At 40.1% G+C, this 26420-nt stretch overlaps 1 protein-coding gene across 2 annotated transcripts in view; it reads left to right on the plus strand.

Annotated features, from left to right (window-relative positions):
• The first annotated feature begins 4217 nt into the window (after positions 1-4217).
• The window catches only part of CDC16 (cell division cycle 16), a 33634-nt gene continuing 11431 nt past the window's right edge, over positions 4218-26420 (plus strand). Inside the window, exons 1-12 of one of the 2 annotated variants that reach the window (XM_049647298.1) lie at positions 4218-4415; positions 6090-6144; positions 6246-6343; positions 7284-7322; positions 7664-7804; positions 9294-9453; positions 10407-10498; positions 11192-11325; positions 12162-12241; positions 13285-13334; positions 14535-14608; positions 16340-16465. In XM_049647298.1, coding sequence (XP_049503255.1) covers positions 4368-4415; positions 6090-6144; positions 6246-6343; positions 7284-7322; positions 7664-7804; positions 9294-9453; positions 10407-10498; positions 11192-11325; positions 12162-12241; positions 13285-13334; positions 14535-14608; positions 16340-16465 — 1097 coding nt within the window. In that variant the 5' untranslated portion in view covers positions 4218-4367. The remainder of the gene's footprint in view (positions 4416-6089; positions 6145-6245; positions 6344-7283; positions 7323-7663; positions 7805-9293; positions 9454-10406; positions 10499-11191; positions 11326-12161; positions 12242-13284; positions 13335-14534; positions 14609-16339; positions 16466-26420) is intronic. The other variant, XM_049647297.1, reaches the window with a different exon arrangement.

Here is a 26420-nt window from a genome sequence, read left to right on the forward strand (position 1 = left end):
GTATTACTTGGCAATCAAAAAGAATGGAATCTTGCCATTTGCAACTATGTGGATGGAGCTGGAGGATATTATGCTAAGTGAAATTAGGCAGTCAGAGAAAGACAAAAATCATATGACTTCACTCGTATGAGGACTTTAAGAGACAAAACAGATGAACACAAGGGAAGGGAAACAAAAATAACATAAAAACAGGGAGGGGGACAAAACAGAAGAGACTATAAATATGGAGAACAAACTGAGGGTTGCTGGAGGGTTTGTGGGAGGGGGAATGGGCTTAATGGGTAAGGGGCATTAAGGCATCTACTCCTGAAATCATTGTTTCACTATATGCTAACTAATTTGGATGTAAATTTTAAAAAATAAAAAATAAAATTAAAAAAATGAATAAACGTTAAAAAAAAGTTGTGGGATTAGTATCAGATAATATGATATTTAAGACTTTTCCACTTTGGGCAAGTGAATTTTCATAACTTTCTTATGCTATTATCTGTCTGTTTATTCATATACATTTGTGTATTTATATATTTCATATTATTACATCATGATAACACTTCCTCCATTGTGTTAGGTGTGAGATTACATGAGATAATGTGTTTAAAACACAGGGAGTAGTACATTATACTAAATACTGCATCACCCAATAACAACTTAAAGAATGAATGGATGAATGCAAATATTGAATCTTACCTTACTGGCTAGGTGTTGAATCCTAAACTAAGACATGGTTTTCAGAGTTAAAAAGGTTCATAACCAAAAATGACTATCAGTATATTTAGGAGCTTCCTTGATGGTCTCAGGAGTCTACTTAAATCCTATATAATCCTATAAACAAAAATATATCATTTCTTTGGAATAGCTGCTGTAGGAAATAGATTCTTATCCCATGAGGTTTTTTTTTTTTTAAATGTTTATTTAGTTTTGAGAGAGCAAGAGACCGAGAGAGAATGAGAGGGGGAGGGACAGAGAGAGAAGGGGACAGAGGATCCAAAGCAGCCTCTGTGCTGACAGCAGAGAGCCTGACACGAGGCTCGAACTCATGAACCGTGAGATCATGACCTGAGCCAAAGCTGGATACTTAATCGACTGAGCCATCCAGGTGCCCCATGGTCTGAGTTTTTTATAGGGCTTCCTTAGTCTGTACTTTTATTACTCCTCTGCCTCTGGTTGCATCTGAAAGGTCTGCCCTCCCCATCCCAAGGCTATCCTCCAGCAAGGAGTGGGTACATCACGGGCTATGGTGCTGGAAAGAAGAGACAAGATGGTCCTCGGAAGGGTGGTCCATGTACTTTAAATTGGTTTCAAGTAGGAAGGGTGGGTTTTCTCTGATCCACCTATGTTTCCTACCCTGTGTGATAAAGGCATGCCTTTGGGTGACTGACTTGGTTAAGCAGTGTGGAGGGCAGAGTAACAGCCCCAAAGATACCAAATTTCTGACCTAGTGAATGTTGTTTCGAATGGCAAAAAGGACTTTGCAGAGGTGGTTAAGGATTTTAAAGAAGGCAAATGTCCAGGGTTATTTGGGTGGGTGCAATGTAATCCCAAGGGTCATCATAAATGAAAGAGAGAGGTAAGAAGATCAAAGTCAAAGAGAGATTTGAAGATGGATAATGAAGCCATGCAGGCGGCCTCTAGAAGCTGGAAAAGCCCAAGAATTGGATTCTTCCCTAGACCTCTGGAAGGAAAACAGCACTGCCAACACCTGGATGCTAGTCAGGTGAGACTTATTTCAGGTACTGACTAGAGATTAGGAAACAAAATTAAAACTTTGCCCAAGTGTGGTTTGACTAATAAAGGAAATTCTATTTATTTTCCTTTCCTCACATTCATCCCTAGCATTTGCCTTCAAGGAACACACAGACTTCAGAGTGATATGGAAAAACGAACAGGCAGTTACCATCGTGTTTCTATGAGGAAAATACAGAGTGTTACTAAAAAGTATAGGAGGGACACACAATCCCAACTTGGGGAGCTCAAAGATTTCCTAAATGAAATGGCCATTGTATTAATCTGAGTTTCCCAGAGAAATGAGCCATGGAGAGAGGAGTGTGTGTGTGTGTGTGTGTGTACATATATAATTTATTATAAGGAATTGTCTAATGCAGTTATGGAGGCTGAGAAGTCTCAAGTCAGTAAGCTGGGGACCTGAGAGGACCAATGGTGTGAGTTTCTCTGAGTCTGAGTCCCAAGGCAGGAGAAGATCAATGTCTCAGCTCAAGAAGTTAGGCAGAGACTAAATTCTCTTTTACTCTGCCTTTTTGTTCTATTCAGGCCTTTAATAGATTAGATGAGGCCTACCCTTATTGGGGACGGCAATCTATTTACTCAGTCAACTGATTCAAATATTAGTTTTGTCCAAAAACCTCACAAACATACCCAGTATCATGTTTGACCAAAAATATGGGCATCCTGTGCTCCAAACTGACACATAAAATTAACCATCACAGCCACTCAGGTATGACGTGAAGGATTAGTTTGTATAGCATCATAATCCAGCTTGGTCTGATGAATATAACATGAAACATTTTTTGTGAAATATTTGTTCATAAAAAGAACAAAGCAGGTTCTGACAGGGAAATGTCTCTAATGTATACAAGTGAACAAGGCAATTCTCAGAGTTATTACACATTACATCATCATCGTTTTAGAAAAGAAAGATGTTTGTAAATGTGTATATGTACATTCAAAGCACAGAAAGGAGAGTATAAAGTGTATAACAATAATTGACAGTGATTCTTTCTGGGAAGATGTGAAGGAAAGGGAAAGATACAGAAGAAGAAATTTCAACATGTTACCAGTGTATGTGCATGCATAGAAAAAGACATGGCAGATTACTCACAGAAGTGTTAAGAGAAGAATTTTTGAGTGAGTGGGATTCTTTATGGGTAGTTTTATATTCTTTTAGTTATTCTGCATTTTCTTTCTTTTTTAGGCCTTTTATTTATAAAGGTTTTAGCTACCTTTAAAAGGTAATACATGTACATAGTCTGAAATTCAAAAGGCACAAGATACCTAGGGAAAATCCTCTCACGTTTGGAAATGACATGGTGATTTATGGGAAGGAAGATTTTATTCAAGCCCGGGAACTATCACCATAGGGTTAGGGACAACTGTGATGGAAATCCGCAGTGAGGAAGAGAGATTCGGCTCAACTTTGAATCTATAGCCAAGGAGCAAGGTGGGGGTCTCTGAATAGAATATTATTAAGAGGAAACATCAGAGTTAAGGTGGGGGGGGGGGAATTCGGTCTAAACGCACCCATGCGGCGGCGCCTGGGTGGCTTCGTGGGTTAAGCCTCCACTCTTGGTTTCAGCTCTTCATGATCTCACTGTTAGGGTCACCGTGGTGAGATCAAGTCCCGCTGTCGGCTCCGCGCTGACAGTGCAGAGCCCACTAGGGACTCTCTCTCTGCCCCTGCCCCACTCACTCTCTCTGCCTCTCTCAAATAAGTAAACTTACAAAAATAAAATTTAAAAAGATAAACCGAACCAACAGGACTCTTGCTGAAGGCAAGCCGAGGTGATCAGACCCCACTGGGGGATGCAAGCGATGAGGACTTTGGTCATACGTCAAGGGAGAGCACACATGGAGGGTGGGGGATTCCGGCTGAACTGACACGGGAATTCCTGTTAAAATGGGTCGATGCAGAACGGCACGTGGAAGTCCAACAGTGAGGTCTGGTTGCACCGGGGTTGAGGGTCGCCTGAGTAGGGTTCAGTCAGTGGGCGAACCCTCGCCAGTGGAATCAGGGTGTGTGGTCCTTGGGGGGCTGGCGTCCCTCACTAAGCAGGTGTCAACACTTCCCTTTCATTGCCGAATCCCACTCCATTCAAAGTTTTAATTGGCCAGCCCTTTTAGCTTACTTGTTTTTGGTCACTGCTTCCTCTACCTAGGGCTTCGGGCCCTAGGGCCGCAAGACAACATGACGGGGAAGCGTGGCGACCCCCGCGGCGATCCGGGAGGTGGGCCACCCCCCTTCCCGCCCCCGCTGCCACCCGGCTGCCGGCCTTGAGCTCCCCGCCCCCCAGAACGAGCTAAAGAGCGAACGGCGCCCGGACACAACAACCGGCCGTGCTACCAGAGCCCTCCAGTCGGGAGAAAAGGCGTCCGTGGTCCCCAAACCCCGGCAACCCAAGGGTCAAGGGAGCGTGCCGGAACCATCAGCGCACCCCCAGTATCTGGAGCCGGAGGGAACGCGTTTGCGGAGGACTTCCGGGGCAGGGCCTGGCAGGAGCGGAAGATCCCGGCGGCGCCGGACAGGGAGCTGGCGACAGCTGTGCGGGCTCGGGGCGGGCCCGGTTGGCAGCGGGAAGGAGGGCGCGCGCGGGGGCGGTGGACCACGCTCTGCCGGATTCTCCGGCCGCGCGGCCATGAACCTGGAGCGGCTGCGGAAGCGTGTCCGGCAGTACCTGGACCAGGTGGGCGGCCCAACCCGGGGAGCGCAGGCCCCGGGGCTCGTTGAGGCCAGCGCGCCCGAGCCCTTGCCCGCAGGGTAACTGTCGTCAGGGTCTTGCTGGCGCTTCGTCCGGCGGGGCCTGGGCTGAAGCCCCGGAAGGGAGGGAGGCAGCCCCTCAGCCCTCTCTGCATCTGGGAGGATGAGGAGCCCTGGGAGCGCAGGCCACCAAAGCGCAGCGCGAGCTTTACACGTGTTGACTCCCGCTCTGCAGCCGTCCTAACTGCTGCGCGCAGTGGGTGCTCAGTACAAACTTAGTGCTCAGTGGAAGTTAAAGGGTTATTTTAGGAGGAGAGTTGCAGGATGGCCTTTGAATTTAGCTAGCTAATGGAAAAGTTTCGAGAAGCTTAGTTGTAATTCTTATTTGGCAGAATTCAAGTGAATAAAGATACAAACAAGCCTGTTGTGTCAAATCAGTACTTTAACAAATTCATGTTGGGACGCCTGGATGGCTCAGTCGGTTGAGCCACACGGACTTCAGCTCAGGTCATGATCTCAGGGTTTGTGAGTTCGAGTCCCGTGTAGGGCTCTGTGCTGACAGCTCAGAGCCTGGAGCCTGCTTCGGATTCTGTGTCTCCCTTGCTCTCTGCCCCTCCTCGGCTCGCACTCTGTCTCTCTCAGGAGGAAATAAACATTAAAAAAAATTTTTTTTTAAATAAAAAATAAATGTTAACTCTGTCTGTATTCCCTGCACTGCCCATGAATGAGCAGCAGTTTGTTTAGGAAGTGTCTCCAGAATCAGCAGCATTACTTTTATCCACAAGGTCAGGTAGTTTGTTTGTTTGTTTGTTTGTTTGTTTGCTTTTAACATTTAGTTTTTGAGAATGCTAGCAGGGCAGGGGCAGAGAGAGAGGGAGACAGAGAATCCCAAGCAGGCCCTGCGTTGTCGGTGCAAAGCCCAGCCTGGGGCTTGAAACCACCAACAGAACCCTGAGATCAGGACATGGGCCACCTAGGCGCCCCAAGGTCATTTAGTTTTATAAAATTTATACTCTCCAAATAAGTTGAAAACCAGGAAGGGGAGGGAAAAGCATATTTGATATGAAATGTTTCTAATGGATGTGACATAACACTGCCAGATGCCTGCGGTATGTTAGGGTCCTGTGTTGGTGAGTCAGTTGAACTGAACAGGTGCTTCTGAGCACTTTCTTTTTGGTTCTGGGGATGTAGTGAGAGATGAGACAGGTCCGGTTTCCACCCTGGGGGCACCTACCTTGAGCAGATTTGTAACCATTCCATAAGCATTCCTTTTCCCAGATTGACTGGTGACAGAGTACCTAGCTGGTGTTCAAGAACTGTACAAAGACAGAACGTTGCTAATGAGGAGATAACTGCAAAATAATTGTTTAAATTATCTACTGTCTTAGATACCTGCTTATACATTTTTACAATGTATAAGTTTAAAAAAATCCTACCTTCTTGAGCTGTATGTATCAAAGAGCCTACAATAATGTTTTTGTACCTTTGAACCAAAACTCACCTAGCTGAGATGTAAAATGGAGATAAGATTGGTAGACCTTTGCTACATGTAAAAAATTGTATTAAGATGTTGATTTATTATATAGCATTCTAACGATATTAGATATCTGTTTAAAACTATTGAAATAACAAGGTGGTTACTTTTTGTGTTTTGATACAGCAACAGTATCAAAGTGCTCTATTTTGGGCAGATAAAGTAGCTTCACTCTCTCATGGTAAGTGACAACTTGTAATTTTTTTTTCTGATTTCTATTTTAAAAACTTTTCTATCTTTCCTTGTGCCTCTGACCATTTATGTGATTTTTTTTCCTTCCAGAGGAACCCCAGGACATTTATTGGTTGGCTCAGTGTCTTTACCTGACAGCGCAATATCACAGAGCAGCTCATGCACTTCGGTCACGAAAACTGGACAAAGTAAGTGATTGTGTGAACTTTAAAGCTTCCCAAACTTTTCAAAAATGCTGTTAGATGAGGGGCACCTGGGTGGTCAGTTGTTTAAGTGTCTGACTCTTGGTTTCAGCTCAGGTCATGATCCCATGGTTTGTGAGTTCGAGCTCTGCATTGGACTCTGCACTGACAACATGGAGCCTGCTTGGAACTCTCTCTCTCCCTCTCTACCCCTCTTGAGCCCTTTCTCTGTCTCTCTCAAAATAAACTTAAAAAAAAAAGAAAGGTATTAATTAAAAAAATATCATTAGATTAAATGTCAAAGTTATTTAAAAGGATTCAATTTTTCTTATTGAATGTAAAGAAAAATTGTCTTATTCCTAATCTCAGTCACTTTTGTCCCCCAATCTAATCAGTCAGTTTTGAAAATTCTGTTTTCTAAGTAACTCTGAAATTATGGATATTCGTTTCCATTTCATTACTGCTCATACATGTCAGGCCTTTAATTTGTTTTGTTTTAGCTTCTTGTCTCTTTTCTTTGATAATATCTTTCCCACTTCCATTTTCCCTGACTCTTTTTAGCAGTCTTTTAAACTATCACAAGAGTGGTCTTCCTAAAACACAGAAACACAGACCTGATTGTAGCACTGACAGTATCAATCAGTGATTTCCCACTGCCTACATAGGCACCAGAGTCCCTGTGGTTTCTCTCCGTCGGTGTCGAACCCACCACCACCACCAGTACAAGTAACATGTGCAAACTGACTGTTTGCAGTCCCATAGAGGAGTGCCCCTGCTCAGTGCCTGGAATGCTGGCCAGCCCCTCCACCTCTGTCCCTTGCACATGTTTTCTTAACTGCTAGTACTTTTATGCCGTTCTTCCAGAGTTTATATAGTTTACGTCTCACGAGTACTGTGTTTGCATCTTCCTGCCATAACCTCCTTAACAGATTGTTTTCTCTCCTAGCTGTATGAAGCATGCCGCTACCTTGCAGCTAGATGCCATGTAAGTATGCCATCTGTTTTAATTTTCTTGGTAAAAGTTTAATTATGTTGCTGTTATACAGAAATCTGGTGGTGGAGCTGGCAGATTAGTAAAGTATTCATGAGGAAGTGTTCTTTTCTTTAGTATTGTGTGCTATAAAATATTGATTCTCTATTTACCAATATCTGACATGCATGAAGAAAACTCTGCCTTAGAATTTGAAATTTTAAGCTCTACATTTTAAATATAAGTAATGAGTAGGTATATTCTATGACCCTTTTAAAATTGACAGTATTTGCTTGTATGTCTAGTGTTCGAAGTGATAGGTGATAAACAGTAGTTCTGGCTTTTGCACAACACAGTATGCTGCGAAAGAGCATCAGCAGGCACTTGATATTCTCGACATGGAGGAGCCAATCAACAAAAGGTTATTTGAGAAATACTTGAAGGATGAAAGTGGCTTGAAAGACCCCTCCAATGACTGGGAAATGTCACAGTCCTCCGTAAGTAATGCTGCAATAAGCATACTTCAGTAACATCAGTAAGAATTACTCACATGACATGCAAAACATAAATCACTTTCTTTTATTTCAGTATCACCATGTTGAAACAGTTCAGTTGCCAACTTACTTAATTTGCCACTGAAACACAAGAAGACTCCGAGACATTTCTGAGTCATTAGATGGAAGCTATAACTATGTCCTCATATGTTTGAGTCTGAAATAGGCTGACTTGAGAGCTTTCTTCTCATTTGATGCCTTAAATTACTCCCACAGCTGGAATAACTTTTCCCTTTCTTACTGTGTTTCAATACCTACCCCAGGAAACCATAGTTTGCTTCTTTCCAGGGAGTGGTTTGGTGTTACTCTTTATGTAATTTGTTTACTTCAGTTTGTATACTTCATACCTGCCTGAAATTGCAAATTCCTTGTTGGCAGAGATTATATAATGTAACATAATAAATGACATTCACAGATTACTAATCTCGACTGTTATTATTTTTTCTTTTTTTCTGCTTTTTTTTTTTTTTTTTAACAGCCTTCTTGAGACTATTTATGTGCTAAGGAGCACGTTTATTTTTCTGCTAATAAAGGTATTTATGAGGGAGTCTGGTATTACCATTATTATTTTTGGACTACATACCATTTACCTGCTAAGAAATACATGGTTTGTAATGCATTATTTATCTTATGAAATTATTATTATTATTAGTATTATTTTTTACAAGTCATAAGATACTGCATTGGTGTAAGATTCTCTTGTTACATCCTCTTATTTTTAAGTTTGGATTTTATGATGAGTCTTCTTTGTCCCTTTACCAGTTTTAGCTGCCCGTCTCTGGATCATCTGTAGGTTTAGTTGCATGTTTCTTGAGGTTCAGAGTCTAGAATCTAGGTTGGATTGCCGCCCACATCCTCTTGTTAGTGGTAGTGGTGAGGTGGCTACTCTGTGAACACCTCACATGTACTCGCTTTGCAGAAGACTAGCACCTCTGCTTCTCACAGGGCCCTGTAAGTTAGATGAGGAAAGGAAACTTGTCTAGGGTCACTAGGAAGCATCAGAGCTGGGGTTTTAACTCAGGTCTGTCCAGTGCTACAAGTTCATGACCCTAATCGAGGTACCTTATTGTGCCAGTTTTTCAGTGTTTATTACTAAGATCCTTTCATTGCGACCCGCCTATCAAACTGTCTGAGTTTAATTTAATATTTGTATTCTGCTTGCTATCTAAATCATTACCCTCTTTGAGACAGAACAGATAAGGAACCAAGTAGCAGTGACGTGCTGTAGTTCTAAAGATTGTTGAAGTGAGGAGAGCCTAGGGAAGATAGAGAAGTTTTACTTCGCTTTCCTGTTTCTGTTAATTTGTTGGGATTGAATAAATTATTTTAGAGGTCAAGAGAAGTCTCAGCCTTAAGATAATAGATCATTCTGATCAAAAATTAAATTTCGACATATTGATTTAGTACATGACTCATCATATTTTTCCAACAGATAAAGAGTTCTATTTGTCTTTTACGAGGGAAAATCTATGATGCTCTGGATAACCGAGCCCTAGCTACCTATAGCTACAAAGAAGCGTTGAAGCTGGATGCCTACTGTTTTGAAGCATTTGATCTTTTAACATCACACCACATGTTGACAGCTCAAGAAGGTTTGGAAACTCAGGTGTTTTCATGTTTAGCACAATTAATATCATTTGGATTTTTTTTTCTCTGAAACCTATACAATCAAGAGCAGACTATGCATGTTTAAACAGACCTGAAGCACATTGCAAAGGACAGTGGTGGATTGTGCAGTGCCCTTTGCTGTCAGAATCTTTAGGGTTGTGATGTGGTGAGGTCATCTTTTTGGGAAGTAACTTGAGGTAGTGTAAACCAAGATCTCAGTATCTGATTCAGAGATGCCCAACATGGCTTTACCTCAAAGCCTTTAACAACATCAGGGTGCAGGTCCCAGCTCCAGACAAGTGGAATGGAATCTCTGGCAGTGGGGCCCTGGTGTCAGATGTTTTAAAGCTCTCAGATGACCCTAAGGTGCAGCTAGGCTGAGAACCACAGACCTAGTATGTCAGCAGTAATATGAGGTGGATATGTGCAAGAAACACAGAGAAAATAGGGATGTTGTGTTAGTGGGGTTCAAGCACATTTTAGTCTATCTAGTGTAGTAGTTCTCAGGTTGATTTTGTGCCCTAGGGACACTTTTGATTTTTATAAATTGGGGACGGGATGGGAGGTTGCTAATGGCATCTAGTGGGTGGAGGTCAGAGATCCTGCTAACCATCCTGTGGTGGCGTGGGACAACCAACCGACAGAATTATCCACACAGAGTGTCAGCAGTGCTGAGGCTGGGAAACTGGCTGGGTGGTTCTTACATCTGGTGGTGACCAGAATCGCCTAAAAGGCTTCATGGCTTAACCCTCCAGGTGGTTCTTATCATCTGGGTCTGGAACCACTGTCTTAGATTTTCAAGTATATTTTGATCTTGTTATTCTCTCTTTTGAGTTCGATTTACTTAGACCAAGAACTATAGAAGAATATTTTTTATTGATGCCTTTTTTCCCCCATAAATATTGTGAGGACATTCTTTTTTCTTAACATTTTTAAGAGAAAGAACTTCTTGAGTCACTACCTCTTAGCAAGCTCTGTACTGAAGAACAGGAATTGCTACGCTTTCTATTTGAGAACAAATTAAAAAAGGTGAGTAAAAACACAAAATTAGTTTTGCTTTATGTAACTATTTTACTAAATTTGGCATCTATTCTTTTACTAGTTAAATTTTTAAAACTTAATTTTTATTAGCACATTTGCAAGAATAGATTTTAGATTACTTGAAATAGATGATATGATTCCTTAAAAAGTGTCCAAAAACATGTCTTTTTTCTAGGGATTCCTTATGCTAAAAGATTGAACTGTAACATAAGTGGGACGTTGTGTGAAAATGAGGATTTTTTTCTTATGCTTAGTGAACTTTTTTTTTTTAATTTAATTTATTTCTGAGAGAGAGACAGAACATGAGCGGGGGAGGGGCAAAGAAAGAGGGAGACACAGAATCTGAAACAGGCTCCAGGCTCTGAGCTGTCAGCACAGAGCCTGACGTGGGGCTCGAACTCAGAAACTGTGAGATCATGACCTGAACCGAAGTTGGATGTTCAACTGACTGAACCACCCAGGCGCCCCTGAACTTCTAATTTGTAAAATACTTCCTGCCCTGGAATTCCGTGATAAAATTGAGAGTCCAGCTGATTAAGAGGAGGGCTGATAAGATATAAAGTCAGGGCTCCCAGAGGTTCACACCTGCCCTGTGTAAACCCTTGAGCCATTGGGCCAGATCGAGTCTGCCGTTTGATTTGTACTGCACATTGGGTTCATGTTTCCCTTTCTCTGTTGCAGTATAATAAACCCAGTGAAACTGTCCTCCCCGAGTCTGTAGATGGTTTGCAGGAGAATCTGGATGTGGTAGTGTCTTTGGCTGAAAGACATTATTATAACTGTGATTTTAAAATGTGCTACAAGCTTACTTCTGTGTAAGTATATCCACTTATTTCTGTGTAGGAGCATAGAGTCCATTCTCATTTTACCTAAGAAGTATGTAGGACTGCTTTGTGAATAAGCTTGAACTAATTGGTGATAATTGAAGTTGCCTTTACAATTTGCAGAGTTTACTAGAAGGGTTATTGTTATCTTAAAAGAGCAATTTACAGACACAGGTTTATGGGCACTTATAGGTTTAGTCCATTGCCTTGAGAATAGACAATTCCCTCGTCTCAGTGTTTTATAATTTGCAAATTTGAAAATACCATTCTGGCACATAGTCTCATAAAATCCCTTCTTTGTTAAAGTAGGGACTAGTCAAATCCTGTAGATGCTGGGTGCTCAGTCAGGCTTACTAAGTAGCTAAGCCATCTCCCTGCCGCCCCCACCATACCAGTTTTCCAGCGCACATGATTCAAACTTGTCTTGTAGCTAAATTACATATGCTATTTTTAACAGATCTTTGGGATTACTTAACATCCTTGAATTCACAAAAATATTAATTGACAAATACTTACGATCTGTTTAATATTTCATACTGTTTTTAATCCTTCTTAGTAATTAGACTGCTTATTTTGTAATTCTGTTGATTTAAAATAAATGTATGTGATAGTGTTTATTTTTATTCCTTCTAAATAAACCAGAATTTTCCCTTTCATTTATAAGATAATCATTACCTTAATTGAGCCAACCTGAAGGTAATGGAGTTAAAAAAGTAAAAAAAGTATTTTACATAAAGATGTAATGACTGTTTAGACATAGCTATTTTAATGAGGTATGTTCTGTTATGTATTGCTTCTGGCATGGTAAATGTTGCTTTGACTTTCAGAGTGATGGAGAAAGATCCTTTCCATGCAAACTGTTTACCTGTACATATAGGGACACTTGTGGAGCTGAATAAAGCAAATGGTAATTTTTTTTTAATCAAAATAATAATTGTTAAGACAAAAAAATTTTCTGTAACTCTTGAAATTATGTCTCATAAGTCCTGGATAATTGAGATTGCAGTTAACAACATAATGGAGTTTTCTGACAAAAGTAACAGCTAGTGTAAGAAAAGCTTATCAGAGTGACTGAGGATCAATTCTCTTATGCCTACAGAACAGTGTTTGTTTTCCCTTGCTTCCTGTTGTCAAATGTACTTTATGGTTTAAGTTGTATAAGCTTTAGAGTATCGGCAGATAGTTTTTCTTTTTTTTGTAAAATCCTAAGAAAACTGATAGAAAACTGATAGAAAATAGTTTAGAAACTGGGTGGGGGCAGAGTTTTTGCTTGTGTTTCCTATACTTTAACATTTCAGAAACATTTTAGTTATGTTTGGATGTTATTTGCCCTTAAATCTTTTAAGCTGTGTCAGGAGTTTAAAAAGCCTGACACTCCAATTCCAAACCCCTGCTGCTCCGGGTGTGGTCTATGGACCAGCAGCATCACATCTCCTAGAAGCTTGTTGGAGATGCGGACACTCCGGCTGTGCTGGTCTAACGGATCCAAATCTGCACATAGGAAGCTTCATCATGATGTGTTAGGACTTACACGTTACTCAAGAAGAAATCATCTTGCTGATTTGAAACTTGAAAGTTTGATCACTCAAATTGGTTATGGGTAGTTAAGATGGTCCATAATAAGGGCACAGAGTGTGTGATACCAGTTATGAAGATAAGCGAAGAGCTTTGAAATTACTTCTCAAGCACCATGACGTGCTTTATCATGAGAGACTCGTCCAGTTTTCCAGTCACTCCAGAAACACTCAGTGTCCACTTGTAGGGTAAGACGTTGGTGGGGGGCTGTGAATGAAACAACTGTAGTAGTTGTATATTTTATTAAGTAAATAGAAAACTATGAAAGTGTTACTATGAGAATAAATTTGTTTGATCGTGAAGAGTTGTAACTAGAGGAAAGTCATATCTTAAAATTGACTGGATCTAATTCTTTTTTTCTTTTTTTTAATGTAGAACTTTTCTACCTTTCTCATAAATTGGTGGATCTATATCCTAGTAATCCTGTAAGTAAATGTAAACCTTTTTTTCTTATGGTGTTTTTTTCTTACCTGAACTCTAAAAAAATACTTAACTGGCTTTTAGGTAGTAACTTATATTTAAGTTCAAGCAAATAATGTTTGTTTATTTATTTATTTATTTATTTATTTTTATTTATTTATTTATTTTTTTTTTACATTTATTTATTTTTGAGAGACAGAGTGAGACAGGGTGCAAGCAGGGGAGGGGCAGAGAGAGAAGGAGACAGAATCCAAAGCAGGCTCCAGGCTCTAGGCTCTGAGCTGTCAGCACAGAGCCTGACACGGGGCTCGAACCCATGAACCATGAGATCACAACCTGAGCCAAAGTCGGATGTTCAACCAATTGAGCCACCCAGGCACCCCCAAATATAATGTTTATTTTAAGGTGTTGGAGGAGGACCTCCTAGTGCTATGATAATTAGAAGTAGCGTTAGCTTTTCAATCCATGAAAGTATTTAAGTATCTTGAAACAATAGCTTAAAACAAAAATCCTTTTATTCTGGTTACAGAAATAATATATGCTTATTTTAATATACTTGATATACAGAAAAATAAAATGTTGAAAATGAAAGTCATACTCTCACCTCTTGTAAGTGATGCTAATAATTACTTGGTGGCTTCCTCACCTTGCACGTACAGCATAACTTACTGAATTGTGCAGTAGTTGGGTCATTGGGTCTCTTAGGCTACCTTGGAACACAACTGGGACCCAGAGATTAAAACTAATTCAGGAACTGTGTCCTTAGAGACAGAAGTTAGGGATCAAAGCCTAAGCCTCACCCAAGAATCTCTGCCCTTGGCCAGTATGAAAATAATTTAGAAAGAGGCAGAATCAGTGCAAGAGAAGTCTGCTAATGAGGTCGAGCCTGCATAGTGCTGGTGAGAACCTGGGTGGAGCCAGGGAGGACACGACTCAGGCTGGTGTTTGTACCAAGTGTGAAGGAACCTCATCTTGTATCGAATGCTGCAGGGACATCATTGAAGGCACTTTGAGGAAGAATCTGTTCTTTTTTCATCTAGGACCCTTAGTAAACAGCCTGTCTCAGAGAAGTTTCTAACTTGAACTAGAATAACTTGAGCTAGAACACGTAATGGAATGTGTAGTCCACCCTCTGGCCTGGTATGTTAGAGATTTCCAGTTCCAAGTCAACCATCTTTGGTCACAGTAAATTTTGAACTTTTTAGGTGTCTTGGTTTGCAGTGGGATGCTATTATCTCATGGTTGGTCATAAAAATGAACATGCCAGAAGATACCTCAGGTATGGATCTGTTGTCTTTCTCCCTCTGTAACGAGCCTATAGTAAGGGATTTCTTGTTCATCCTTTTTAATACGATAATTAAGTACTTTAAAAGCAGTATGAAAGGATAATTTTTTTCAGATTCAGTTCAGTTGCATCAATTACGTACCTTTTTTTTTTTTTTAATGTTTATTTATCTTAGAGTGAGAGAGAGTGCACACATGAGAGCAGGGGAGCGACAGAGAGAGAGTGAGAGAGAGAATTCCAAGTAGGCTCTGCCCTGTCAGCACAGAGCCTGACGTGCGGCTCAAATTCACGAACTGTGAAATCATGACCTGAGCCAAAATCAAGAGTCAGCTGCTAATTGACTAAGCCACCCAGGTGCCCCAATTACATACCTTTTTATAAGATGTCATGAGGGGATATAAAAGTCAGTGGTGTAGACCTTATTCTCAAGGAATTTACGATGTGTGTAAATTATAAGTGAGAAGAAACATGAAACAATAATAGACGTTTGGAAGGTCCTGTTTTTCATTTACAGAGATACTCGGCACCTTTTAACTTTAGGACTTCTTTTGTTAATACTTGTGAAATTACATGAAACTACATGAGATTAGGGTCACTAAATGTGACTATAAAACAGAATTCTTGTCATAGTGAACTGGTTTATATAAGGATCTGCTGTGTGCAGCCCAGTCAAGCTACTTTATAAGTGTGATTTCAGCCACATGAACAAACTGGAAAGTGGATCTAAGAAAAAGTGTGTAAACTTTGGACATAGATTTGAATTCTAATACAAGCTCTACCACTTGCTAGCTGTAATTCCTTGGGAAAGTTAATAACCTCTGACCCTCTCTTCTTTAAAAATGGGAATGATACAATACTTGTATCCCAGGATTGTTAGGAAAATTGGTAGGATGACTCATAAGGATCCTGCACTCGGAAAAACAGGGAGTTCTCTGGTCAGTTGAATGTTAAGCATTTTAGAAGAACTTGCTTGTGCTTTTTCCTGGAGTAGGCAGATGATTCAGATGTGATAGTTCCTCTGAACTGTGCTTCTCTGATTTAGTGATGGACTCCATGTGAATCAAGGAACATTTGAGTGATAGAAAACTTAGAAAATAAAATGCTGGGAAATGGCATCTCATTGTTTATATTTTCCTTGTTTTGTGGTGTGTTCTCTTTATTCTGGGTGTCCTGGGTCACCGGGTGTCTGCTGATTGAAGACTACTTATGACGGCTTAAGACTGTGTGGTGCAGTCTGCAGGACCAGGGTGTTCTCCTGCTGCCATCCACAGGGTGTCACTTAATCTTCCCAGCCTCAGTATACTGATGTTTAAAATACAAATAACGATTTACCTTGTAAGTTACTAGGTGATGCACATGAAGCATTTCACATGGAGTCTGGTGTAAAATATGCCCTCATTAAATGGTTGTTGCTACCACAATTACTGAAACAAAGCTCTTGGATTAAGTAATATTTGTAAATTCAGAGTGTATTTGTATTTGTAAATATAGAGTGCCAGTGGGTTCAACTATTGGACCTAAAAAGTTGTGGACCTCTCTTAAAATGTCTTAAAATTTTGCTTGTACTATTAAACATTCTTTTATTTCAAATGAGATTAACAATTGTTATGTAAGTATTTAATATGTTAAGAGCTCTTTTATTTAATTCCAATATCCTTGAAGCTATCAGCTTATATAAAATTAACAAGAATGAATCTCTCACTAGAATGACGTTTCTTGTTTCAGCAAAGCGACAACACTTGAGAAGACTTACGGGCCTGCGTGGGTAGCGTACGGACACTCATTTGCAGTTGAGAGCGAGCATGACCAGGCCATGGCTGCTTACTTCACAGCCGCGCAGCTCATGAAAGGGTACGGCAGAGTGCGTGGTGAAATCCGTGAAGGGCTGCTCTTGCTAACAGAATGACGATTCTGTTACTACTGTCATTGCCATTTGGTCGCTGAACTAAACAAAAATATCTTATTTGTATCTTGTTAGTAGCTTATGATTGAACATGGAGGGAAAGAGGCTGGTGTAGTGGTTTTGACCTAGCAGGTCACTTTCACCAGTACAGAATGGCACTAGGAAATTAAGCTGAGGGAAGAAAGGAGGGTTAGAGGCTCCTTCTCATGCAGGAATGAAAGTATTCGTGAGCAAATATGTTATCTTTATCCTATTTATGTCCAAAAGGTATTTGATGTAGGCTTTGTGGACTGTATTTGACAGTGTTCTTGATTTTATTTACTTACTTTTTATTTATTTTTATGAGAGAAAGCATGCGCGTGTGCACATGAACCAGGGAGGGAGGGGCAGAGAGAGAATCCCAAGCAGGCTCTGTGCTGTCATTGCAGAAGTTGATGCGGGGTTCCATCTCATGACTATGAGATCATGACCTGAGCCTAAATCAAGAGTCAAGACACTTAACCAACTGAGCCACCCAGGTACCCCTCCAGTGTTCTAGATTTATATCAATATTAAGAGTATTGATATTAAATGATATAAGTGCACCCTAAGAGTATCTTACTTTGTGGTGGGGAGTCAACTCTCCTGTCAACTCTCTTTGGACTTGCCTAACACTTGTCCTAGCCCTACCACGTGGTGTTCTTTTGTGTGGGCTGTGTCCATTTCTGGAGAGGTAGTAGGAGTGCAGTAGTTCCAAGGGCTGGTCTGGAGTCAGACTCCTGGGGGTCTCAGCCAAGTATGTACCCTCTTGAAAAATAGGGAGAATTGCAGTACTTATTTTCTGGGAATAATTGAGACAATACCAGTTAAAGACTTGGAACAATGTCTGACATGCAGAAAGCAGTCAGTAAAAGTTAGCTGCCTTAATTTCTTTGCTTATAGTATTCAGAAGTGGGATCATATATTTATCTTCATTGAACGTCATCTCGTTAGGTTTGATTTACCTTTTCTATTTCCTTACAAGCATTCTAAGTGTAGTCACTGGGGTAGGGCTTTATATATGAATTTGGTCAGGGTGAGAATATATAATTCAGTCCTAATACCAACGTATTATTAGAAATAGTTCTCCAGGTTAAAATGGTTTCAGCAGTTACTGACCCACCTGAATGGTCCTCAGTACCAATCATGGAGAGTCCATGATTCTCCAGCTTATCCACTGTGATGTGTGAGACCTTTCTTTCCCAGTGTTTTGCTAAAACTTGGCTCCCGTGTCTACCAAGACCTCTAATCTATCAATCTGGTCAATTGGCAGAAAAAAAAGTCTCCACAATTTACCTTGGGTTGTTTCTCACTATTTTTTTTAACGTTTATTAATTTTTGAGACAATGCGAAAGACACAGTGCAAGCAGTGGAGGGGCATACAGAGGGAAACACAGAATCTGAAGCGGGCTCCAGGCTCTGAGCCGTCAGCCCAGAGCCCGACGCGGGGCTCAAACTCACAAACCGTGAGATCGTGACCTGAGCCGAAGTCGGATGCCCAACCAACTGAGCCACCCAGGTGCCCCCTTGGGTTGTTTCTTATGAACACAGGCTAGAGTGTGCTTTTTAATTTTATTTATTTTATTTATTTATTTTTTTCTGGGTGCTCACAAACCCAGAATAGTTATTGTTTGTCAGTTTCTACCTAAGAATCAAAACTAATTACAGAATTTTCCAATGTAACAAACTACATTCAAGTAAATTTTCAAATCTGCTCACCAAGATAAGCATTATTCTTTTCATTTCTTCCCCATCAGAACAACTTTGCATTCTCTTAACTTCCCTGTGTTTGGATAAATGTTTGAAATTGTGTAAATACTGTAAGTGTTCCTTTATGATTTCTTCTTTGAGCCACTGGTTATGTAAGAGTATGTTGTTTAATTCTCACATATTTGTGAATTTCCCAAATTTCCTTCTGTTAGGATTTCTGATTGAATTCCATTGTGGTTAGAGAGCATATTATATGTATCTCAGTCCTTTCAAATTTATTGAGGCTTGTTTTATGACCTCACATGGTCTATTGTAGAATGTTCCAGGTGCACTTGAGAATCTGCTTTTTTGGGGTGATTGTTGTACTGCAGTCCCTTGGGTCTGATTGGGTTCTAGTGTTGGTCATGTCTTCTGCTTCCTTGTTTATCTTTTGCCTAGTTATTTTATCCATTGTGGCAGGTGAGCTGTTGAAACCTCCCAACTATTATTTTTGAATTTTGTCTTTTTCCCTCCAATTCTGGCAGATTTTGCTACATGTATTTTGGGTCTCTATTGTTAGGTTTTGAGTGCAGTCTTTCACTATTATAGGAGGTCTTTCATTGTCTCCGGTAACAGCTTTTGTCTTAAGTCTATTTTGTCTGATACTAGTATAATCACACCAGTTCTCCCTTGTTACTGTTTGCATGGTCTTTTTCCATCCTTTTACTTTTAACTTGTGTCTTCAAATCTAAAGTAGGTCTCTTATAGACAATATGTAGTTGGATCATTGTTTTATTATTCATTCTGCCAATTTCTTTCTGATGGAATTTTATGTGTTACTGTGTTATGTAATTACTGGTAAGTAGGATTTATGTTTACCATTTGCTCTGTTTTTATGTCTTTTTTGTTCTTCCTTGTTACTGCCTTTTTTGTTAGATACTTTGTAATATACCATTTTAATTCCTTGGTTTTTCCTTATACTATATTTTTTGAGCCTTTTGTTTTGTTTTCGGTTTTTAGTGGTTATCTTGGGGATTACAGTTAACATCTTAAAAGAATCTAGTTTGTAGGGTGCTTTCCAGCACCAACAACCAATTCTCTGATTATCTGGACACTAGCTGAGTCCAGTTCTGACTGGTCAGTTCAGTTCTGACACTACCCGGATTTAGTACAGACCCTTCACAGGTTAAGCACTCAGTCCCATAAGACTGCTGCTCCCCACTTCAGACGCCAGTGGTAAGTCCCAGACCACTTTCACTTCTGACTGGCTAGAAATCGGGGGTTCCCATGACCCTCTCCTGAGATTTGGTGATTTGCAGAATGACCCACAGAACTCAGGAAGGCATTTTACTTAATTCTTCTGGCTTGTTATAAAGGGTATACTCCAGAATAGCCAGACAGAAGGTATCCACACCCTCTGCAGGCAAGCCACTCTCCTGGCACTGCACTGTGTTCACCAGCCCAGATACTCAGTCTCTTTGTTCGCAAGTTTTTATGGAGCTCAATTTCCGGCCCTTCCCTTCATGGGAAGTCAGTTGGAACTTTTGTTCCCACCCTCTTATCACTTGGTCTTCCTGGTGACCAGCCCCTTACAAGGCTGTTTTGGGGCCCTACCCTGAGTCACCTTCATTAGTATAAACTCAGGTGTGATCAAAAGGGGTCACTGTGAATACCAAAGAGACTCCTATCACTAAGGAAATTGCAAGGGTTTTTAGGTGCTCCGTATCAAGAACCAAGGGGAAGACCAAATACATTTCTTACTTTACCACTGCAACTTAATTCCAGTTGTATAAAATTTTACTCTTCTGCAGTTCTGTTTCTTTCTGCCTCCTTTGTGCTCTTATCACACAGATTACATGTTACACATCGTAAGCCCCCAACACAAATTTATGATTGTTCTATTACTCAGTTATCTGTTAAATCAGGTAGAAGAATTGCAAACAAAATATATTTGTACTGTCTTGTGTTTACCTAGGTGGTAACTTTTATTAAATTACTTAAAAAAAAATTTTTTTTTAATTTACATCCGAGTTAGCTAGCATATAGTGCAACAGTGGTTTCAGGAGTAGATTCCTTAATGCCCCTTACCCATTTAGCCCATCCCCCCTCCCACAACCCCTCCAGTACCCTCTGTTTGTTCTCCATATTTAAGAGTCTCTTCTGTTTTGTCCCCCTCCCTGTTTTTATATTATTTTTGTTTCCCTTCTCTTGTGTTCATCTGTCCTGTGCCTTAAAGTCTCATATGAGTGAAGTCATATGATATTTGTCTTTCTCTGACTGACTAATTTCATTTAGCATAATACCCTCTAGTTCCATCCACATAGTTGCAAATGGCAAGATTTCATTCTTTTTGATTGCTGAGTAATACTCCACTGTATATGGAAACCACTTCTTTATCCATTCATCCATCGATGGACATTTGAGCTCTTTCCATACTTTGGCTATTGTTGATAGTGCTGCTACAGATATTGGGGTGCATGTGTCCCTTCGAAACAGCATACCTGAATCCCTTGGATAAATACCTAGTAGTGCAATTGCTGGGTTGTAGGGTAGTTCTATTTTTAATTTTTTGAGGAACCTGCATACTGTTTTCCAGAGTGGCAGCACCAGTTTGCATTCCCACCAGCACTGCAAAAGAGATCCTCTGTCTCCACATCCTCGCCAACATCTGTTGTTGCCTGAGTTGTTAATGTAAGCCGAATATTCTGACAGGTGTGGTTTTGATTTGTATTTCCTTGATGATGAGTGATGTTGAGCATTTTTTCATGTGTTGGTTGGCCATCTGGATGTCTTCTTTGGAGAAGTGTCTATTCATGTCTTCTACCCGTTTCTTTACTGGATTATTTGTTATTTGGGTGTTGAGTTTGATGACTTCTTTATGGATTTTGGGTACTAACCCATTATGTGATACGTCGTTTGCAAATATCTTCTCCCAGTCTGATGGTTGCCTTTTAGTTTTGCTGATTGTTTCCTTCATTGTGCAGAAGCTTTTTATTTTGATGAGGTCCCAATAAGTCATTTTTGCTTTGCCCTTGCCTCTGGAGACGTGTTGAGTAAGAAGTTGCTATGGCTGAGGTCAGAGAGGTTTTTGCCTGCTTTCTCCTCAAGGATTTTGATGGTTTTCTGTCTCACGTTTAGGACTTTCATCCATTTTGAGTTTATTTTTGTGTCTGGTGTAAGAAAGTGGTCCAGGCTCATTTTTCTGCATGTTGCTGTCCAGTTTTCCCAGCACCACTGGCTCAAGAGACTGTCTTTATTCCATTGGATACTTTTTCCTGCTTTGTCAAAGATTAGTTGGCCATACGTTTGTGGGTCCATTTCTGGGTTCTCTGTTCTGTTCCATTGATCTGAGTGTCTGTTTTTGTGTCAGTACTGTACTGTCTTCATAATGACAGCTTTGTAATACAGCTTGAGGTCTGGGATTGTGATGCCCCTTGCTTTGGTTTTCAAGATTGCTTTGGCTATTCAGAGTCTTTTTTGGTTCCATACAAATGTTAGGATTGTTTGTTCTAGCTCTGTGAAGAATGCTGGTGTTATTTTGATAGGGATTGCACTGAACATGTAGATTGCTTTGGGGATTATCGACATTTTAACAATATTTGTTCTTCCTATCCAGGAGGAGTCTTTTTCCATTTTTTTGTGTCTTCTTCAACTTCTTTCATAAGCTTCTATAGTTTTCAGTGTATAGATTTTTCACCTCTTTGGTTGGATTTATTCCTAGATATTTTATGGTTTTTGATACAATTGTAAATGGGATCGATTACTTGATTTCTCTTTCTGTTGCTTCATTGTTGGTGTGTAGGAATGCAACCGATTTCTGTGCATTGATTTTAGATCCTGCCACTTGCTGAATTCATGAATCAATTCTAGCAGTTTTTTGGTGGAATCATTTGGGTTTTCCATGTAGAGTATCATGTCATCTGCGAAGAGTGAAAGTTTGACCTCCTCCTGGCCGATTTGGATGCCTTTTATTTCTTTGTGTTGTCTGATTGCAGAGGCTAAGACTTCCAATACTATGTTGAATAACACTGGAGAGAGTGGACATCCCTGTTGTGTTCCTGACCTTAGGGGGAAAGCTCTCAGTTTTTCCCCATTGAGGATGATCTTAGCGTTGTGTCGTTCATATATGGCTTTTATGATCTCGAGGTATGATCCTTCTATCCCTACTTTCTTGAGGGTTTTTATCAAGAAAGGATGCTGTATTTTGTCAAATGCTTTCTCTGCATCTATTGAGAGGATCATATGGTTCTTGTCCTTTCTTTTATTGATGGGATGAATCACATTAATTGTTTTGTGGATATTGAACCAGCCCTGCATCCCAGGTATAAATCCCACTTGGTCATGGTGAATATTTTTTTAATGTATTGCTGGAGCCAGTTGCCTAATATCTTGTTGAGGATTTTTGCATCCATGTTCGTCAGAGAAATTGGTCTATAGTTCTCCTTTTCAGTCAGGTCTCTGTCTGGTTTTGGAATCAAGGTAATGCTGGCTTCATAGAAAGAGTTTGGAAGTTTTCCTTCCATTTCTATTTTTTGGAACAGCTTCAAGAGAATAGGTGTTAACTCTTCCTTAAATGTTTGGTAGAATTCTCCTAGAAAGCCATCTGGCCCCTGACTCTTGGGTTTTTGGGAGGAGATTTTTGGTTACTAATTCGATTTCTTTACTGGTTGTGGGTCTGTTCAAATTTTCTATTTCTTCCTTTTCAGTTTTGGTAGTGTATATGTTTCTAGGAATTTGTCCATTTCTTCCAGATTACCCATTTTATTGGCATATAGTTGCTCCTAATAGTCTCTTATTATTGTTTTTATTTCTGCTTGTTGGTTGTGATCTCTCCTCTTTCATTCTTGATTTTATTTATTTGGGTCCTTTCCTTTTTCTTCTGGATCAAAGTGGCTAGTGGTTTATCAATTTTGTTAATTCTTTCAAAGAACCAGCTTCTGGTTTCATTGATCTGTTCTACTGTTTTTTGGTTTCAATAGCATTAATTCCTGCTCTAATCTTTATTATTTCCTGTCTTCTGCTGGTTTTGGGTTTTATTTGCTGTTCTCTTTCCAGCTCCTTAAGGCGTAAGGTTAGGTTGTGTATCTGAGATCTTTCTTCCTTCTTTAGGAAGGCTTGGATTGCTGTATGCTTTCCTCTTATGACTGCCTTTGCTGCGTCCCAGAGGTTTTGGGTTGTGGTGTTATGATTTTCATTGACTTCCATATACTTTTTAATTTTCTCTTTAACTGCTTGGTTAGCCCATTCATTCTTTAGTAGGATGTTCTTCAGTCTTCAAGTATTTGTTACCTTTCCAAATTTTTTCTTGTGGTTGATTTCAACTTTCATAGCGTTATGGTCTGAAAATATGCACGGTATGATCTCAATCTTTTTGTACTTACTTAAGGCTGATTTGTGTCCCAGTATATGGTCTATCCTGGAGAACGTTCCATGTGCACTGGAGAAGAATGTAAATTCTGCTGCTTTAGGATGAAGTGTTCTGAATATATCTGTTAAGTCCATCTGGTCCAGTGTGTCATTCAAAGCCATTGTTTCCTTGTTGATTTTCTGATTAGATGATCTGTCCATTGCTGTAAGTGGGTGTTGAAGTCCCCTCCTATTATGGTATTACTATTGATGAGTTTATGTTTGTGATTAGTTGATTTATATATTTGGGGGGTTTCACATTTAGAGCATAAATGTTTACAATTGTTAGGTCTTCTTGGTGGATAGACCCCTTGATTATGATAGAATGCCTTTCTGCATCTCTTGATACAGTCTTTATTTTAAAGTCTAGATTGTGTGATATAAGTGTGGCTACTCTGGCTTTCTTTTGTTGACAATTAGCATGATAGATGGTTCTCCACCCCCTTACTTTCAATCTGAAGGTGTCTTTGCGTCTAAAGTGGGTCTCTTGTAAGCAGCATATAGATGGATCTTGTTTTCTTACCCATTCTGTTATCCTATGTCTTTTGATTGGAGCATTGAGTCTATTGACGTTTAGAGTGAGTATTGAAAGATTAAAAAAATTTTTCTTTTAATGTTTATTTTTGAGAGAGAGAGAGCGCGAGTGAGTCACGGAAGGGCAGAGAGAGAGGGGGACACAGAATCCGAAGCAGCTCTAGGCTCTGAGCTGTCAGCACAGAGCCAGACATGGGGCTCAAACCCACAAACCGGTAGACCATGACCTGAGCCGAAGTCGGACTGAAGTCTTCTAAATTCCTTTTTTTAAAATGTGGGATTTGAGTTACTGTATAGTCTCCTTTCATTTCAGCGTGAGGGACACCCTTCAGTGTCTCTTGTCTGCAACAATATTTCTCAGTTTTTTGTTTCTCTGAGAAATGTTTAATTTCACCCTCATTTTCAAGGGTAGTTTTATTGGGTATGAAATTCTTGGTTGGTGCTCTGTTTCTTTCAGCACCTTGAATGTCCTCCCTCCGCCTTTCCTGGTGTCCAGGTATTTGATTACAAGTCAGGTGTTAATCTTATTGGGAATCTCTTGTACGTCACTGGTTGTAGTTTCTTACTGCTTTAAAGTCAGTAGTCTGGGAGTGCCTGGGGCGCTCAGTCGGTTGAGTGTCCAACTTTGTCTCAGGTTATGGTCTTGCGGTTCGTGAGTTCAAGACCCACATCAGGCTCTGTTCTAACGGCTCGGAGCCTGGAGCTGCTTTGGATTCTCTATCTACCTCTCACTCTCTGCCCCTCCCCCACTCATGCTCTGTCTCTCTCAAAAAATAAATAAATGTTACAAATTAAAGTCAGTAGTCTGACTATGACTATAATATGTCTAAGTGTGGATCTCTGAGTATCCTGCTTGGAGTTTTTTGTTTGTTTTTTTAATTTGAGGTGTTTTGGGCCCAAATATTCTTTAGTATCTAATATTCTTTCTGCCACTTGCTGTTTCCCTTTGCCTTCTGGTGTTGTCATCGTGTATATTTCGGTTTGCCTAATAGCATCCCACAGGTCTCTGAAGCTTTGTTCATTTTTCCTTATTCTTTTATCTTTATGTTCCTTAGACTGGGTAATGTCAGTTGACCTAACTCCAGGTTCACTGATTCTTCTGCCTTTTCAAACTGCTGTTGAACCCTTCTACTGAACAACCCTTTTCGTTATTTTATGTTTCAACTTGAGATTTTATATTTTTGTTTTCATATAGTTTTTTAAATGTTTGTTTATTTTGAGAAAGAAGAAAGAGAGAGTGTGTGCACTCACACACGTGAGTGAGAGAGAGGCAGAGAGAGGGAGAGAGAACCGCAAGCAGGATCTGGCTGTCAGCACAGAGCCTGATGTGGGACCCAATCTCACAAACCGTGAGATATATGACCTGAGCCAAAATCAAGAGTCAGATGCGTAACTAACTAAGCCACTCAGGAACCCCTCTATTTTCATATTTAAAATAGCTTATTTAAAGTGTTTGTCTAAAAATAATAATAAAATGTTTGTCTAGTACATCCAACATCTGGTGTTTGTCAGGACAGTTTCTATTGCCTGCTTTCTACCCACTCCCCTGGATTGCCAATCGTTTCCTGGGTATTGGCATGTTTCACCTGTCTTTGTGTAGTAAACAACCCTCAGATTGTTGTTTAGATAGTTAGCTTCTGAAGTTCTGAAAAATTTATTTTGACAATTAGGCAGTGTTGATACTGCTTTTTCTGGTGTCGAGTTTTGGAGGTGTTTACTTGGCCATTTTGGAAGTACTTCCTCCAGGTAAATCCTTTTAAAGCGTCCTTCATGAACCTATCTGTAGGTGATAGACTCTTCACCTGAGCTGATTCTTGATTAAAACCAAAGCACCTACCAACCTGTTGGTTAGTATTTATAGACTTTCTTAGATTCATCTTCAAAAAAATATTATTTTAGTCTGTTTGTTTTAATGTAATTACTGGTCTGGCAAGAGATTCAGTTAAGAAGTGGTTAGTACTTGCTCTGTACCTACAACTGTTTCAGAGGATGTGAAAATGGGGTATACATGACATACTTTTGAAACCCTTGGGGATAGAACTGATAGTAATTGAGATAATAGGAATGGACACAAGGGAGATCCATTTAGGTTAGAAAGTCCGAAGCATTTCCTAAAGGGAAGGGTCACTTGAACATGTCACAAAGGATAAATAGTAGAGGAGGGGGAAGACAGTCAAGGCCAAAGGTATGACATTAGCATCGTAGAAGAAAACAGGAAGCACAGACCTGCCCTTCTGCTTAGGAGAGTTTTGGTTT

This window comes from Panthera uncia (genome assembly GCF_023721935.1).
Source record: "Panthera uncia isolate 11264 chromosome A1 unlocalized genomic scaffold, Puncia_PCG_1.0 HiC_scaffold_16, whole genome shotgun sequence".
NCBI classification, from domain to species: domain Eukaryota; kingdom Metazoa; phylum Chordata; class Mammalia; order Carnivora; family Felidae; genus Panthera; species Panthera uncia.